This window comes from Schistocerca americana, chromosome 5 (assembly GCF_021461395.2).
Source record: "Schistocerca americana isolate TAMUIC-IGC-003095 chromosome 5, iqSchAmer2.1, whole genome shotgun sequence".
In the NCBI taxonomy this organism is placed as follows: Eukaryota; Metazoa; Arthropoda; class Insecta; order Orthoptera; family Acrididae; genus Schistocerca; species Schistocerca americana.
The window spans coordinates 613,364,973-613,381,211 of NC_060123.1; the positions used below are offsets into that span (position 1 = coordinate 613,364,973).

The 16,239-nt window shown below is 42.6% G+C and overlaps 1 protein-coding gene across 1 annotated transcript in view; it reads right to left on the minus strand.

Annotated features, from left to right (window-relative positions):
- Positions 1-1,153: 1,153 nt before the first annotated feature.
- The window catches only part of LOC124616045 (cytochrome P450 6k1-like), a 69,476-nt gene continuing 54,390 nt past the window's right edge, over positions 1,154-16,239 (minus strand). Inside the window, exons 6-8 of the mRNA XM_047144272.1 lie at positions 14,973-15,194; positions 12,132-12,383; positions 1,154-1,580 (exon numbers count right to left, since the gene is read on the minus strand). Coding sequence (XP_047000228.1) covers positions 1,414-1,580; positions 12,132-12,383; positions 14,973-15,194 — 641 coding nt within the window. The 3' untranslated portion in view covers positions 1,154-1,413. The remainder of the gene's footprint in view (positions 1,581-12,131; positions 12,384-14,972; positions 15,195-16,239) is intronic.

Genomic DNA, 16,239 nt, shown 5'->3' on the forward strand with positions numbered 1-16,239 from the left:
TAGACCTTTCGTTGATTTTAAGTCTCTTTTTCAGCGTCTGTAATATTGTTTACAACTGTTTTGTTTACTAAACTGCATACCTTTGAATTTCCTTCCCGCCCTGTTTCTTTGTAATACGGAACATATCCTGATTTAAAATGTATTTTTTTCTCAGTTTTCTACGCACTACTTTTAACGTTATTATGTTCTAAGAACTAACAGTATCCAATGATATTTCATCTATTTTGCCTTTGATTGCAACTTGATTTTCTTACTACTACTGTGACTTCCTCAAACTGGTACGTTAGTAATCGCTTTTCTCCTTTCAAGGCATCTTTATAGAATTACCCCTTCTTTATTTTTACTTGATACGTTCCTGTGTCGAGTAGGGTGTTTTTTTATCATGCAATTGTCCTTTTGCATCTTGATTACTTTCGGCATTACGATATGCCGCTTGGAGTTACATTTCCACACAGGAAGTTACGCTCTTGGAGATGATGAAATTAATGTTATCCACATGCTCATAAACTTCTAAAGCGAATAGAAAAATATTATTTCCTTACCTTACATATTATTCCAGCGTTGTAGATGGTAGAAAAACATTGCAACAAATTAATCTGAAATTCAGTCTAGGTCAATCAAAACACAAAGGTAAATCACACTAAGGTGGAGTTTCGTGATGTATAGCACTCAGGCCAACTTGAGTGCAGTTTTTATGCGTTTTTCCACTGCCGTCCAGGAAAATGACGGACTTTATCGGTTCCCGTCCCCTGTCGTGTGCACAAAACATCACAAACATCGTTTATTTATTGCAATTTCATCCCATATGGCCTTGGTGGCAAAGGCGTCATTTGGTTTGACAAAGAAAAACGAATTTTAAAAGTAGTAACAGATTTTGAGAATAAATTGTAAGTACATAAAATCGTGTCATACAGGTATTTCACAAAACCATAGTTCTGTGTCAACCAAATGTACCGGTTTTATACCATAGCTGGATCTCAACCTTGCAAGTGACATCTATGGGATGGGCACTCATCCAGGAGGCTGTTGTCTAAAGCCGGCACTGGATGACAACACCTGAAAATGGCCGCTGTTATTTTCCTTCTCGATAATCTTGCGAATAGCAGTTGTAGTAACAATCATCAACTTACAAATGTTTGAGAGAAAAAGGTAGTGATATCTGCACCTGGTAGACTTGTTTATTTATTTACATTATGTACATAAACATAATACATGCTGTTAAAGGTACAATACTGAAGATTTCAGGGTCACACAAGGATGTACAGTTGTCGTTCAAATAGTAAAGCCACTATGTAAGCATTTTCTGCGAGTCATAATGCTTGATAACGTACAAAACGCAAAACCACTAATTACAACTTCAGACACGAAAACTCATGATGTTGGACGTGACGATTGTTCTTCAGTGCTGTCCTCCTAGGAACGCTTTACAAACTTAAGATGGATTCCACTCTTAGTCATAAGGACAAAGGACCTAGGATGGTAATCCAGGTTAGTTACTGTCTTCTCTGTGGGTCGCACGCTGTACTTTGACAGGATGTTCACGAGACCCACTTTGGTTTGCAACAGACCCATCCTCATACCTGAAATATACACAGAAATGTAATTATACAGCTGAATGAAGTGATTCTGAATCAACTGCCCCTATTGATTAGGAAGTAAAGGCCTTTCTTTTTCATGTCCCTTAAGTAGGACGACAGGCTTCAGAGAAAATATAACTGGAGCTACATTTCGACATGTAGATACACTTACTCAGTGAATTCTCTAAACTTGGAAAAAGCATCAAACTTTACTATTAGTTTTCCGCAAAGCATATAAGAACAAGTGCCCACATGTGAGATCTCATGAAATTACATAAGACAATAAGTGTCTGCCGCAGTTGTTAGGTCGGTTACTGCCGCTAAAATGGCAGGTTATCAAGATTTAAGTGAGTTTGAATATGGTGTTACAGCCGTCGCACGAGCAATGGGTCACAGTATCACCGAGGTAGCGATGAAGTGGGGATTTTTCCGTACGACGATTTCACGAGTGTACCGCGAACATCAAGAATCCCGTAAAACATCAAATCTCCGACATCGCTGCGACCGGAATTAGATCCTGCAAGAACGGAACCAACGACGACTGAACAGAATGGTTCAACTTGACAGAAGTGCAACCCTTCTGCAATTTGCTGCAGATCTCAGTGCTGGGCCATCAAGTGTCAGCGTGCGAACCGAACATCATCGATATGGGCTTTCGGAGCGGAAGACCCACTCGTGTACCCTTGATGACTGCACGACACCAAAATTCGACTGTTGATGACTGGAAAGAAGTTGCCCGGTCGGACGAGTCTAGCTTCAAATTGTATTGAGTGGACGGACGTGTACGGATTTGGAGACAACTTCGTGAATCCATGGGCCCTGCGTGTCAGCAGGGGACTGTTCAAGCTGGTGGAGGCTTTGCAGTGGAGTGGGGCGTGTGCAGTTGCAATGATATGGGACCCCTGATGTGTTTAGATACGACTCCGACAGTTGACACGTACGTAGGCATCTTGTCTGATGACGTGCATCCCTTCACGTCCATTGTGCATTCAGACGGACTTGGACAATTCCATCAGGACAATGTGACGCCCCACGTTCAGAATTACTACAGAGTGGCTACAGGAACTCTCTTCTGAGTTTAAACACTTCCGCTGGCCACCAAATTGGCTCTGAGCACAATGGGACTTAACATCTGAGGTCATCAGTCCCCTCGAACTTAGAACTACTTAAACCTAACTAACCTAAGGACATAACACACATCCATGCCCGAGGCACATCCATGGCCTGCGACCGTAGCAGTCGCGCGGTTCCGGACTGAAGCGCCTAGAACCGCTTGTCCACCGCGGCCGGCTGGCCACCAAATTCCCCAGACACCCACATTATTGAGCATATGTGGGATGCCTTGCAACGTGCTGTTCAGAAGCTCTCCCTTTGTACTCTCAAGGATTTATGGAGAGCCCTGCAGGATTCATGGTGTCAGTTCCCTCCAGCACTACTTCAGACATTAGTCAAGTCCATGCCACGTCGTGTTGCGACATTTCTGAGTGCTCGCCTGGGCCCTACACGATATTAGGTGTATCAGTTTCTTTAGCTGTTCAGTGTATATGACAGGCAGCTTGTTAAACCAGGGTCCCTACAGTTCAGAAGTGTTAACCAAAGACTCGTCCCAAGATAAACCGAGGAAACGAGAACGACGGTGACCCAACAACCTAGGCTGCATAAGTAGTGGGGAATCAAACGGTGAGTGTCGAAAAACATGTAGGAACCGTGGAAGCACTGAAAAATGACACAGCATCAAACCGCAGAACCACTGATAACCGAGAGCAGGGCATTTCCGGTGAAGTCTGCAGAGGAAGCAAACAATGAGCGCAACCATAGGCAGGAGCAAATTGTTACTGGGAGCTGGTCAATGGTGACAAACGACGCAGATCAACAACCGCCCTGATATAATAACTCAAAACACGACCAGGCAGGGAAGACCAGCATAATACGCAAGGAATGATTGAACGCAGATCGCAAGACATACAATGGCCACCGTTAACGAGTCCTGAGCGAAGGAACACTGCAATTAAAACCAACAGTTCTCGAGCAAGCAGTGTGACAAGCAAAAGTAGCAGCGTGTGATGAAAACCGGCAAAACCAAACGCAAGTCGGATAAACTGTCAAAAGGAGACATACATGACTTGAAAGGAAATGTAAACAGAATGAAGCAATTACTGAGAAATGATGAAGGATGTACACGTCACAGGTCCCAAAGTTGCGCTGACGTCGAAGTGGAAAATGAAAGACAAGATCCGGATCCAATGGAATTAAGAACACGAACCCACCTGTGAACATTGGACATTGGGCAGATGAAACGAAGGAATGTCCCACCATGTACTTAGGAGAAATGACACAAGATTGTAAAACTGCAACACTAAATACAGAATAGAATCGAAGACGAAAAAGAAGTTTCAAGCAATGCTTGTATGTGGCAGATACACACATCGCTCTGGTACAGCTAGTAGTCACATATAGAACAATTGAAATTACCGGGTATGACGAAGCTACCAATACAGGGAGTGCATGCGGAATAGGCGTCCTATACAAACAACATATTCAGTATACGACACGATCGTTACTCGAATCCCGAAGAGATAATATCAGCATAAAAATTCATGATATGTTAATCATAAAGTATATAAACCAAGGGACAGTGTCGTTCGCAGGCAGAGAAAGGAATTTCTCAAGTGATCAGTTGAAATTTTAATAATATGGACTTATAATAAAATTATTATCGAAGGCGATTTCAATTGTGTTTTAAACAATTACGACCAAAGTTCCAATTTCAATTTTTTTTCAAGGACTACACATTTTAATAGAAGGACTTAAATAATTGGACACCCGTATGTAAGTTCATGCCAGTGCTACCAGTGCACCTACATCACCAACGTCGCTAAAATCGGGTTACATAGAATCTACGAGATGTGATCAAAAAATACGGTGAATAAATTTTTTTAGCAGCGGCTGCTGACGCTACAACCATTTGATGTAACTTGTCCGATAACTTGATCCGTTGAGACAGACAGCATCTAGTTGGAGCACGTTCTGACTTGTCACTCAGCGTCCAGCGACACTAGAGTGAGGTTGTGTTTATCGACTCTGTCACGCGTCATGAATTTCGAACAACGCGTGAACATTACATTCCGTTTCAAGTTGCAAGGAAATGCCCAAGAAAGTCAAGAAATATTAAAACTGATGTGTAGCGGTAATGATGTAACTCTGAGGACCGTTTACAAGTGTTACGAGCATTTTAAAAGCATAAATCAGTCGGTAGAAGACGAGTACACAAAAAGTGTCAAAAATTGTCTATTCAAGCAGGCGAAGAACTATTCGAGAGCTTACCGAAGAACTTAACACCTTGCACGGTTCCGGGCAAAGCATTCTAACTGATGATTTGCAAATGAGACAAATGATTGTAAAATTTGTTCCCAGACTTTTGACTGATGAACAGAAGAAAAATGGTGTGTCAGTTTGCACGGAGTTGAAGGATCGTCTTTATGCAGGACCGCAGTTCACATCCAAAATTCTAACTGGAGATGAAACTTGGGTTTATGGATTTGACCATGACACGAAAATTGAGAATACCTAATAGGAAAACTGAATTCCCTCGCTCTAACATGCCACGTCAGCCAAAATCGAATATCATAGTCATGCCCATTGTTTTTTTCGTTTTCAGGGCATAGGGCAATCAGAGTTCGTTACAAGGGAAACTATTGTAAACACCGAATTTTGCAAGGTCGTACTGGAACGTTTGCGAAACGATATATGAAGAAAGAGTCCAGGAAAATGGGCCAATGGCTTCCTTCTTCATCATGACATTACGCCGCGCCACACTTCGCTTTTGATTTCCGAGTTTTTGGTCGATGAAGGTTTTCCAGTCTGGGTTCAAAATGCCTCTGAGCACTATGGGACTTAACATCTGAGGTCATCAGTCCCCTAGAACGTAGAACTCCTTAAACCTAACTAACCTAAGGACATCACACACATCCATGCCCGAGACAGGATTCGAACCTGCGACAGTAGCAGCAGCGCGGTTCCGGACTGAAGTGCGTAGAACAAATCGGCCACCGCGGCCGGCTTTCCAGTCTGGGCACATCCGCGTTACTCACCATGCCGCGCGGGATTAGCCGAGCGGTCTCAGGCGCTGTAATCATGGACTGTGCGGGTGTTGGTTCAAATGGTTCAAATGTCTCTGAGCACTATGGTACTTAACTTCTCAGGTCATCAGTCCCCTAGAACTTAGAACTACTTAAACCTAACTAACCTAAGGACATCACACACATCCAAGCCCGAGGCAGGATTCGAACCTGCGACCGTAGCGGTCGCGCAGTTCCAGACTGTAGCGCCTAGAACCGCAACGGCCACTTAGCCCGGCTGTGCGGCTGATCTCGGCGGAGGTTCGAGTCCTCCCTCGGGCATGGGTGTGTGTGTTTGTCCTTAGGGTAATTGAGGTTAAGTAGTGTGTAAGCTTAGGGACTGATGACCTTAGCAGTTAAGCCACATAAGATTTCACACACATTTTTTACTCACCAGATTTAGTACCATGCGAAATCTGGCTCTTCTCAAAACTTAAAACTAAGCTTAAAGAAAAAGGTTTTGACACTATTTCTGTCATTCAGAGGGCCAGGACAGAACAACTGAACGCCCTTCCAAAAGTAGCCTTCGAGAAATGCTTCCAGTCAGGGATTCAGCGTTGAGATAGGTACATTGCCAGCCAATGAAAAGACTCTAAAGAAGATTAAATCAAATTCCATGTAAGCTTACACTTTGTTTCTAATAAAATTATTTACCATATTTTTTATCACACTTCTTATATTTTTGACAATGCCAAGAATTATCTGGTGGATAGAAAAATATGGCTATTGGCCATTGAGGTTCCCTGATCACTCAACTTACCATATCGAACTAAGTGATGTAAAGCAGGAAACGTTTCTAGCATATGAAGTATGGCATATGAACACAGATCTCTCAAACCAACCAGATATACAGAAATACAGAACAAGTGCCTACACATTCAAAACAAATATATCTATATATTAGAAACCAAGGTAGCTTGATGTGAAATAGTTTATTTGATGACCAGTTTCGACAGTAACAAGCTTTCAGCCTCAAACCTACAATGTACAGATAGAATAACGTCAATGGAGTAATCTGCATGGTCGTACAACAGTTATACACAAGGAACCATAATACCTGAATAATAAAAATTAAATACATCCCAGAAACACAATTAGACATCAGTCTAGTCGACATACTGAGAACATGCTCCAACTGTAGTAATACAGCTCCATCCTCGTTTGTCAAAAATATAAAACTTGCTAAATAAAATATCTATAGCACCAACAAGCTGTACAGGAAATACGGCAGGTGACGCGTCCGCGACTACTCAGGAAGACTGGAGCGGCTATGCTGTAGCGCCCATGTTGCGTGGTTTCAAGCTTGGTCGCCAGGTGGCTCCACCGCACCGAGGCAACAGTATAGATAAAAACGTAGTTCCAACTGGACAATAAACACTGACTCGGCTCACACCACAAAACAGATGACAATAACGTAGACCGAGATATTTTCTTATAACATTCTTGACAGTCTGTGATTAGCTTTTTCACAAGGGTTATTGGTGTTAGTACCAAAAAGGCTCAACGCTTTCAAAATCCAAACACTGTGCAGTACTGGTTTCAAAATATGGACACGACTGTTGAATAAAAGGCTAAGAGGAATTCTCGCTAAGATACAACATCGATGTAAAAAAAGTGCGATAAAAGGATACAATATTCCGAATATCGGGATATAGCACTCCCAACATGGGTAGAAAAGCAAAGTTAGTATTAGCTTTAACGGTTTTGCCAAACTCTACGAAAGAGTTAATCAAGACTTATTAATTACTGTAATGGGCAAAATGGGATCTGAGGGAAAGTTCGTTAGTATAACACAACAGTGCGTCCCTGACACTCAATTTACAAAATAATGGTGAAACAGCTCGACCAATACTGGAGAAATGAGCTACACGACAGAGCTGCCCATATCCTGTAACTCTTTATGCAATTACAGTAAAGCCATGAAAATCTACATTCTCTATAAACCCTCAATAGGAAATCCGCATATCACGTATATGTGGATGACATGTTATCAACAACAAACAAGGTTCTACATACAAAAAGAAGAATCCTACAAAATTACACCAGTGCGACCGGCGCTATCTCAAATCAACCGTTGTCCTGAATGGAATTTTCACTCTGCAGCGGAGTGTGCGCTGATATTAAACTTCCTGGCAGATTGAAAGTCTGTGTCGGACCGAGACTCGAACTCGAGATCTTTGTCATTCTCGGTTCAGTGCTCTAACAACTGAGCTATCCACGACTCACGATCCCTTATCACAGTGTATGAAATGGTAAATTTAGAGCCTTTGCCCGCGAAAGGGAAAGGTCCCGAGTTCGAGTCTCGGTCCGGCAAACAGTTTCAATCTGCCAGGAAGTTTGACATGTTGGCCTACTAGGTCCACTGAAGACTACATTCAGGACACGTTTTTACCAACAAAAGAAAGAAGGGAAGGGTAGGAATGACTATAGCGGGTAACCCGTATGAAACGGCAATGCATACTGTCAGGACAAAATTCAACACCATCCGAACAGCAATGAACGAACACACGGCCAGTGAATTAGACCGACTGCAGAAGACAGCACTTATAAATGCAGATATGCATAGTAAGGTATAGCATATTGCAACACACAAAGCCAACTATATCCATCGATACTGCACACAGACTCTTCGGAAGCGCCGGATGCTTTGCATGGAGAGACAACATATTTAAAACACCATTCCATACGACACAGCTGCACCGTCAACGGGCAGCACTTGGACTGCGAACCATACAACCGCAATGCATGACATTATGGATCAACAGAACATTAAAGATTCTTTAAAGCTGTCCAGATTTGATAACGAGCGAGTTATTCAACTGCCTCGAAACAGAAGAGCAAAAAAATCCCTGTAAATGCGGGTCAAATAGATAAAAACATGGTTTACGTGAGGAGGTATTACAGTGAAATCAGCTATATTGCAGCTAACTATAAAGCCCGCCGCCTAACCTAGACATTTTTCGACCACATTAGACGTCAACATCGATGCTACACATGCGGATCCGTTGTGTTTTGTTGTGAGGTATTTATCGAAAGATGGAGAACCTGCTGAAAGATTTATCTGTTGTCTCAAATTGTTTCACAAGTAGGAAGAATTAGCTAATTCATTAATAAATTTACTAGGCAAGTACGACCTGGACACTCACCTATGCAGGGGCTAGTCACACTACAATGTAAGCAATATGGCTGGTACTTAATCCGGTCTCAAAGCTAGAATTAATCGGATCAGCCCTCTCGCCGTGTCTGTTCCATGAGCGGCTCACTCTCTCTTTGCTTGTCAGGGTCGTGCAGCAGAATGTTGTCCTCAATCAGTTTCATTTTTCCGTTTGTTGCAACACTTTCTTCCGTTCTTCGAGACCCGTTGGAATATTTTTCAGTCAAAATTAAATTATTCTTTCTCTGTAAAACTACTTTCATGAAGACGCCAGGCAGAGCGACACGATACAGAAGAGATCTAATGCTACAAATAAACTGTTACCAATTGTTGATACTGATATTGGGACTTTATTAAAGTTGTACGATTCTCTGCTTGAATACTTTCGATACACTCGTTCAGTGTACGACACATGTGAAAACACTGGCGTCGAAAACATAACTATATAGGAAACAGTTGAGAAAAAGAAAAAAGTTAAGAAAACTGAGACGAAACAGCGGACCTTGATACTACTTTTGAAGAAAAGGATGATTTTCTGGTGGATATCTTTCTAGTTATTCCACACAGACTGATATCTGAGCTCGAGAAAAGAAAAAATCGTTGGAAGAGAAATTTGGAGTCCCTAAGTAATTTACTTGAAAAAGACAACACAAAGATTACTTGGAAGAATTTTTGAGTGATGAGGTTATTTATTTTAAAGCGTACGGGAAGGGCAACGAATTGAAAACCGCCTCCCCAGATAGTTTGTACAGTGTGTTGCGTGAAAGCCACGTTCAAGAGGTGTTTATCAATTTGGAGATTACGCTACAAGTGCTTTTGCAAAGCGCTGCTACCAGTTGTTCTTCTCATTCCTCAAAAAAATCAAGAATTATTTGCGGTTACCGATGTTGCAGGATCGAGTCAACAGTCTTGCTGTACTCTCCATGTATTCTGATATAACACAGCAGCTAGACTAGGAAGATGTTGTGCACGACTTTGCTACATTAAACATCATTGCCTGATTTACAGTCAGTTCCACAAGAAAGTGTACACCACAATTTTAAATGTCACTTCCGCAGCGACATCTTGCTGGTCTCGAATCTGTACACAGTGAGCTTTCACACAGTTTATAGAGAAAGACTGTGGGAGTTGAATGTTTTGTTTTGTCGGTTGCGGTTTTGGCTGTTTGCACTTACAGGCAGTTTAAACGCTGAAAATATATGCAATATCAAAAATGTCTTGTGAGGTACGGTAAGAAGCTATATGGTTCGAACAAGGAAAACTGGGTGCTTCAATAGGGTAATGATGTGAAACATCGCAGCCATCTCCGTACAGCGTGGAAACAAGACAATGGGGTGTCAACGATAGACTGGCCTGCGGTGTCTGTGGATGCAAATCCGATCGCAAATATTTGATCTTGTATGAAAGGCTTATTTCAATACTGGGACAAGTCCATTTTTGTACATGTTGAAATACAGAGTCCTAAAGTTAAATGAGCGCTGAAAAATCTGCAGTTGAGATACCAGAAATATTGAAGCATAGGGCTTCTTGAAACTTACTGGCAGATTAAAACTGTGTGCCGGACCGACACTCGAACTCGGGACCTTTGCCTTTCGCGGGCAGGTGCTCTACCAACTGAGTTACCCAAGCACGACTCACGCCCCGTCCTCACAGCTTGGGTAGCTCAGTTGGTAGAGCACTTGTCCGCGAAAGGCAAAGGTCCCGAGTTTGAGTCTCGGTCTGGCACACAGTTTTAATCTGCCAAGAAGTTTAATATCAGCGCACACTCCGCTGCAGAGTGAAAATCTCGTTCTGGATATGGATTCTTGCTAGAGATGAACCTCTCTTTCTGTTTGGATCATTAATTTCAGAAGCATTATAGACAGAAAAGTGGAAGTAATGGACTTGTACCACTATTGAAATAAGCCCTTCATATTAAGGTGGAGCTTAAAGGAAAGCCAATATATACTTTGAAGCACCTTTCAAATAAAATCAGGACGATATAGACATCGTTACCGAGAGAATATGCAGAAAACTCGTGAAAAGCACGCCAAAGAGGTGCAAAGCTATAATCGATCATGACGGCGATTGGATTAACTATTAGGTTACTGTACGATTACAAATAACATGTATTTTCATGTAAGTGTGATGAATTCAGTATGCTTGTATTTATTATTATTACTATGCATTATTATTCGCAGCAGCAGCAGTCGTTGTATTCAGTTACGTACAGATGCAAGTAACTTGGTGGTACATATACGTGGAAACGAGGGGCAGGAGCAATTTTCTCCCTCTCAGCGCGGCAGATAGCTACATTCTCTCCCACCTGTAACCTCAGACTTTTCGTAGATGATGAAGTTATCAATAATGAAGTATTGTCTACAAAAACTTAAGCATATATTCGGTCAGATCTTGGCAAGATTTTCAAGTGGTGCACGATTTTTTGGCTACTTCCGTTAAACGCCCAGAAGTGTAAGACTGTGCACATAATACAGCTTAAAAAACGACTTATCGCATGGCTGCAGCATCATTTAGCTACAGTTGGGATGTGTCAACTCATTCGAATATGTAGGTGTAACAATTTGCAGGTATATAAATGGAATGATCACATAGGTTCTGCATGTCGCTGACTTTGGTTCATATGTAGGATAGCGCTGCAGTCTGTCCACAAAGCAGATTCCTTACAAGACAGTCGTATCACCCACCTTAGAATATCATTAAAGACAGGAATAGAGGGATATACCAAACAGGCTGCATGAATGGCCACAGGTTTGTCTGACACATGGTGGGCGCCACAGAGATGATGTAAGATGTAAACTGGCAAACGCCAGAAGATGGGCTCCAACTATCCCGTGAAAGACTAAATAGTAAGTTTCAAGGACAAACTTTAAGTGATGAATGTAGGAATACGTTGCAGCTTTCTACGTATCGTTCCTGTGGGAACCGCTAAGACAAGATTAGATTCGTTGCAGTGCACACAGAGGTGTTTAGGCAGCCATTCTTGTTGGGCTCAATACGTGTATGAAACGGGAAAAAGCTCTAATAGCTAGCATCATTGGAAATACCGCCTGCCGTGCACTTCACAGTGGTTTGCGGCATATGGATGTAGACGCAGTTCGGTAAACGGTGTATGGAGTAACAAAATTTTCCTTTCTATGACTGTGTAGTGAACAACATAACCCACAGTGTGAGGTTAACAATACGAAAATATGTCAAGAATGGTCGCAGTGAAAATATGTGGTAGCATCAGTTACCAACATAGCTGTGAATATTAGTGCGTGCAGCAGCCGGCAACGTACTCACCTATGCAAATGCGTGGTCCCTCCCCGAAAGGCAGGTAGACATAGGGGTGTCGCTTAGCTTTGGCCTCTTCGGAGAACCTCTCAGGATCGAATCGGTCGGGGTCAGGAAAATGTGTGGGGTCATAATGGAGGCCCAGCACAGACAGCGCTACTGGTGTTCCTTTCTCCAGAATGACGTCACTGTCTGGAATCTTGTAGTCTTGGTTGCACTCTCTGTTTAGCAATGGTACGGGTGGATATTTCCTGAGAGACTCTGAAATGGAAAAGAAAAAAATGGCAATTATGCTATGTCATACAGATCAGAAAATTCCGTCTTTTGCAACGGAATTTCTTCGAGTGTGCCATTATTGCCCATATCTGGAATGCCTTGCAACGTGCTGCTCACAAGAAACCTCCACCCCTCGTACTCTTACCGATTTATGGAGAGCCCTGCAGGATTCATGGTGTCAGTTCCCTCCAGCACTACTTCAGACATTAGTCGCGTCCATGTGACGTCATGTTGCGGCAGTTCTGCGTGCCTGGGGGAGCCCTACACGATATTGGACAGGTGTAACGGTTTCTTTGGCTCTTCAGTGTAGTTTCCGCGTTCAGGGTATGCAAATATCGCAGATTATTAAAAAATATTGTTTTAATGCTACAAAATTAATGTTTATCTTTAAATGATGTGGGTTAAAAACAAAGTAGCACATCTAAGTGTGGTAGACCCGTATTTGGGGGGGGGGGGGGGGGTAGTAAATTGTGTTCCAGGGATGTCACAGAATGGAGGGGCAAACGTATGGGGTAGAATTGGGAGGAAAGGTAGATCACTTGACTGTGGTCATGCAGATCCCTGCTTCATAGGTGTGCAGACTGGAGCTCGAGCAGGTAATTCCCCACTCTCTTTATGCCACTACGTCACAACAAACAACTACAGGGTGTTTTAGAGTGCTATACGTGGCACTCACAGCACGCCTTATGAATCACTGGCAACGTAGTGCGCAGACATACCCCGGCGAGTGTTTATTTTGCACGAAATGGGTTAACACTGGAAGGAATACAGGCATGAGTTACTGATAATACTAATTCAGGTAATGCATATGGACAGAATTTCCGTATTGTATTGTATGGGACTGAGGACCTACTAACGGCGGAGAGGCTTCATCCCCGTCGTAGCCCTCAGTGGTTCACAAACCCACAACAGGCTACAGCAGTCCACTCACACCACCGCCGCCCCACACCGACCCCAGGGTTATTGTGCGATTCGACCCCTAGTGGACCCCACCAGGAACGTCTCACACCAGACGAGTGTAACTCCTATGTTTGCGTGGCAGAGTAATAACGGTGTACGCGTACGTGGAGAAAATGTCTGTGCAGCAACTCAGGCGGAATAAGGGGAACCAGCCGGCATTCGCTGAGGCAGATGGAAAACCGCCTTAAAAACCATCCACAGGATGGCCGGCACACCGGAACTCGACACTAATCCGCCGGATGGATTTGTGCCGGGGACCGGCACGCCTTCCCGCCCGGAAAGCCAAGCGTTAGACCGCATGGCTAGCCGGGCGGGTGAATTTGTGAAAGTCGCTGCACAGTGTTGTACCGTGCTAGAGGAGAAATTGAGTCTTAGTCGTTCTGTACGATAGCAGTAGTGTTCCTCCTACAAAGGCAACGTCCTCCGCCGAGAGTACTGCCCGCTTTTCAGTTTACACACAGACTACACCTCCCCAGCATTTCCTATCCAGTTCTCTTATGGGAGTAGACACTCAGCTAGTCTTTATGTAGTGGAAGTACTTTCAGTTTATCTGTAAAGAAAACAATCCGGCACATTGTTTTATATACGTTTTTTGTTTGAAATTTGTATATGGAAAAAGAAAATAATTGGTGTCTCTCCTAGGGATCGTCAAGGTGCTTTTTCTCTGTTATTTCAGCTGGTACCTGCAGTTTCGTTTTTGCATTGTATAGCTAAAGTCTACCCCACCGAGTATTGCTTCACACTTGTTTCATGCGTCAAGCACCGTTTTTCCTATAACACACCAGCACACCACAGGGTTAATACAGTATAATTATTGCATCCAGGTTAAATTTTCTGACAAATGCTACCTGTATCAGTGAGGATTGTACTTTGGAAAAGAAAAATTTGCTGCAAGTAGGCTGCGTGGCTAATTTATTACAATAACATGGTAATGTTTAAGGTACGCCAATAAAAATCTGATGGGGAGCAAGATGACATACAAAGATTTTCAGTGTCTTTTTGCTCTCCTAAGAATGTAAAGTGTTGAGAAGTTCTATGGTTACGGGGTTTTAGCACTGCATGGTGGGACAGCCACAGTTCAAATGTCGGTCTTTGAAAACACTGCAGATTGGCGAATTTGTAAATGTGTAAATGTTGTCATTTTACGCACTGTTTTGGCAGATTCTCTGGTTGCTTTCCTTAGATGGGTCGGGAGCAGACATGTATTGCTCCCAGTCTGAATCGTAGCCAACACTTTGCATATATTAACGAGGCTGCAGGTTCGAAACTTTGGAGAGTTTCTTGAAATTTGCTTGTATTATTTGTGAACGGGATTGTTCTTCAAGTAAGACTAAATGTGAATCCCTTCTTCAAGCATTTCAATAGAGATAAATGTTTACATCGAGAGGACTTTCCACTGGTAGCCTTTTAATCTGTGATTTTTCTGCATGTGGGTGAACTGCCTGACTCTCTCTAACTTGTATGCTGACAGTATATGGTGAGAAAGGCAAACACAGTTAGCCAGTTGCTATAAAAACCTGAGACAGGTGGTTCTGTTTTGTTCTTATTTATTTGAACAAGGTGTAATAAATGTAATTAAAAGTGGAACCCAAACTGAAGAATGATTTTCCTTACCGGCTACAACCTTGTCGAGGTAAGTCATTTTGCCGATGGCGTCGTAGGATATTTCGCCGTCGTTTTCTTTCAGCACGGAGTCGATTTCGTCTTGCAGCTTGCTCTGCACGTCAGGGTTGAGCGCCAGTTCATGCAAAGTGAAGCTCGTCGCCGTTGAGGACGTCTCGAAGCCTGCAACGAAGAAGACGAAGGCCTGCGCTGCCAAGTCATCCATCGACAATTCTGTGGAAAGGTAAAAGAAAGTTAAGAGTCGCAGCTGAGTGCACAAAAAATGTGAAAGAGAATAACGTTCGGTTAAGTAATAGCACTCATGCAAATCACAATGTGTAAAAAGTGCCAGGAATTTTTATTGTAGTCTAAAATCACACCTTCAAGCAAGTTTAATCAACCAAATCAGACATGCCACCATTGTCGTTGAGGTAGTAAAAATATCAATTCCTTCATTATTTTGCATTATTCTCCTGAAACTTGCATGATTTTTTAAAACATATGTGAGCAATCAAAAAGAAACATTGCAGTATGGCATTATTGACAGAGAGAGCCCTAGGGGCAGGCACAGCTGTCTAATCGGAAAGTCTTTGTTTCCTCCGAGCATAATGGCTTCTTTGCGCAAGGTTTATTTGTGTTTCATCTTAGGCCAATCTGTTGGTTAATTTCGTCTCGCTCAGCGGCTGAATGCAAGTATTTGAAATGGACGTCACCGTGGGCGACTTGTGTGTTTCTGATCTACGCCAGCTGTCCAGTGGGGGAAAGGTTGTTGTGACGAGCTGTCCGTGGCTAAGTCACCTCAGGTGACTCCATAATACAGCTGCTACGGAATACTTTGAAATAGTGTTACAGGGCCATCGTATTACAAATCCGAGCATATCAAGGCAATCACATTACTGAGGAGTGTGTTTTGCTGTTTTGATAACAATTTTTTTGTAGAAACTATAGGACTTACTTTCAGATTGCTTATGAATGGCAGCGTTACACAAACCTTTATATACTTATATCTCACAGAGACTACGAATTATATTTACAGCCTAAGTGTTGAACGATTCCTGCGGTCCCTAGAAACCAATACTTAAGATCTCACTTCAATATCCATTTTACATTATGTTCTGAATCGTACGATGTTTGATTCGATGTTAATTATGCAAATGTATTAGGAGATCAATTTTTCCACAGTTATACTTAAAGTGAACGCAACGTGATATACCTTGAACCTCTACCTACACTGGTGTCCAAAGTTAAAGCAACAAACCGTTGTTTTCCCGACCTGTGT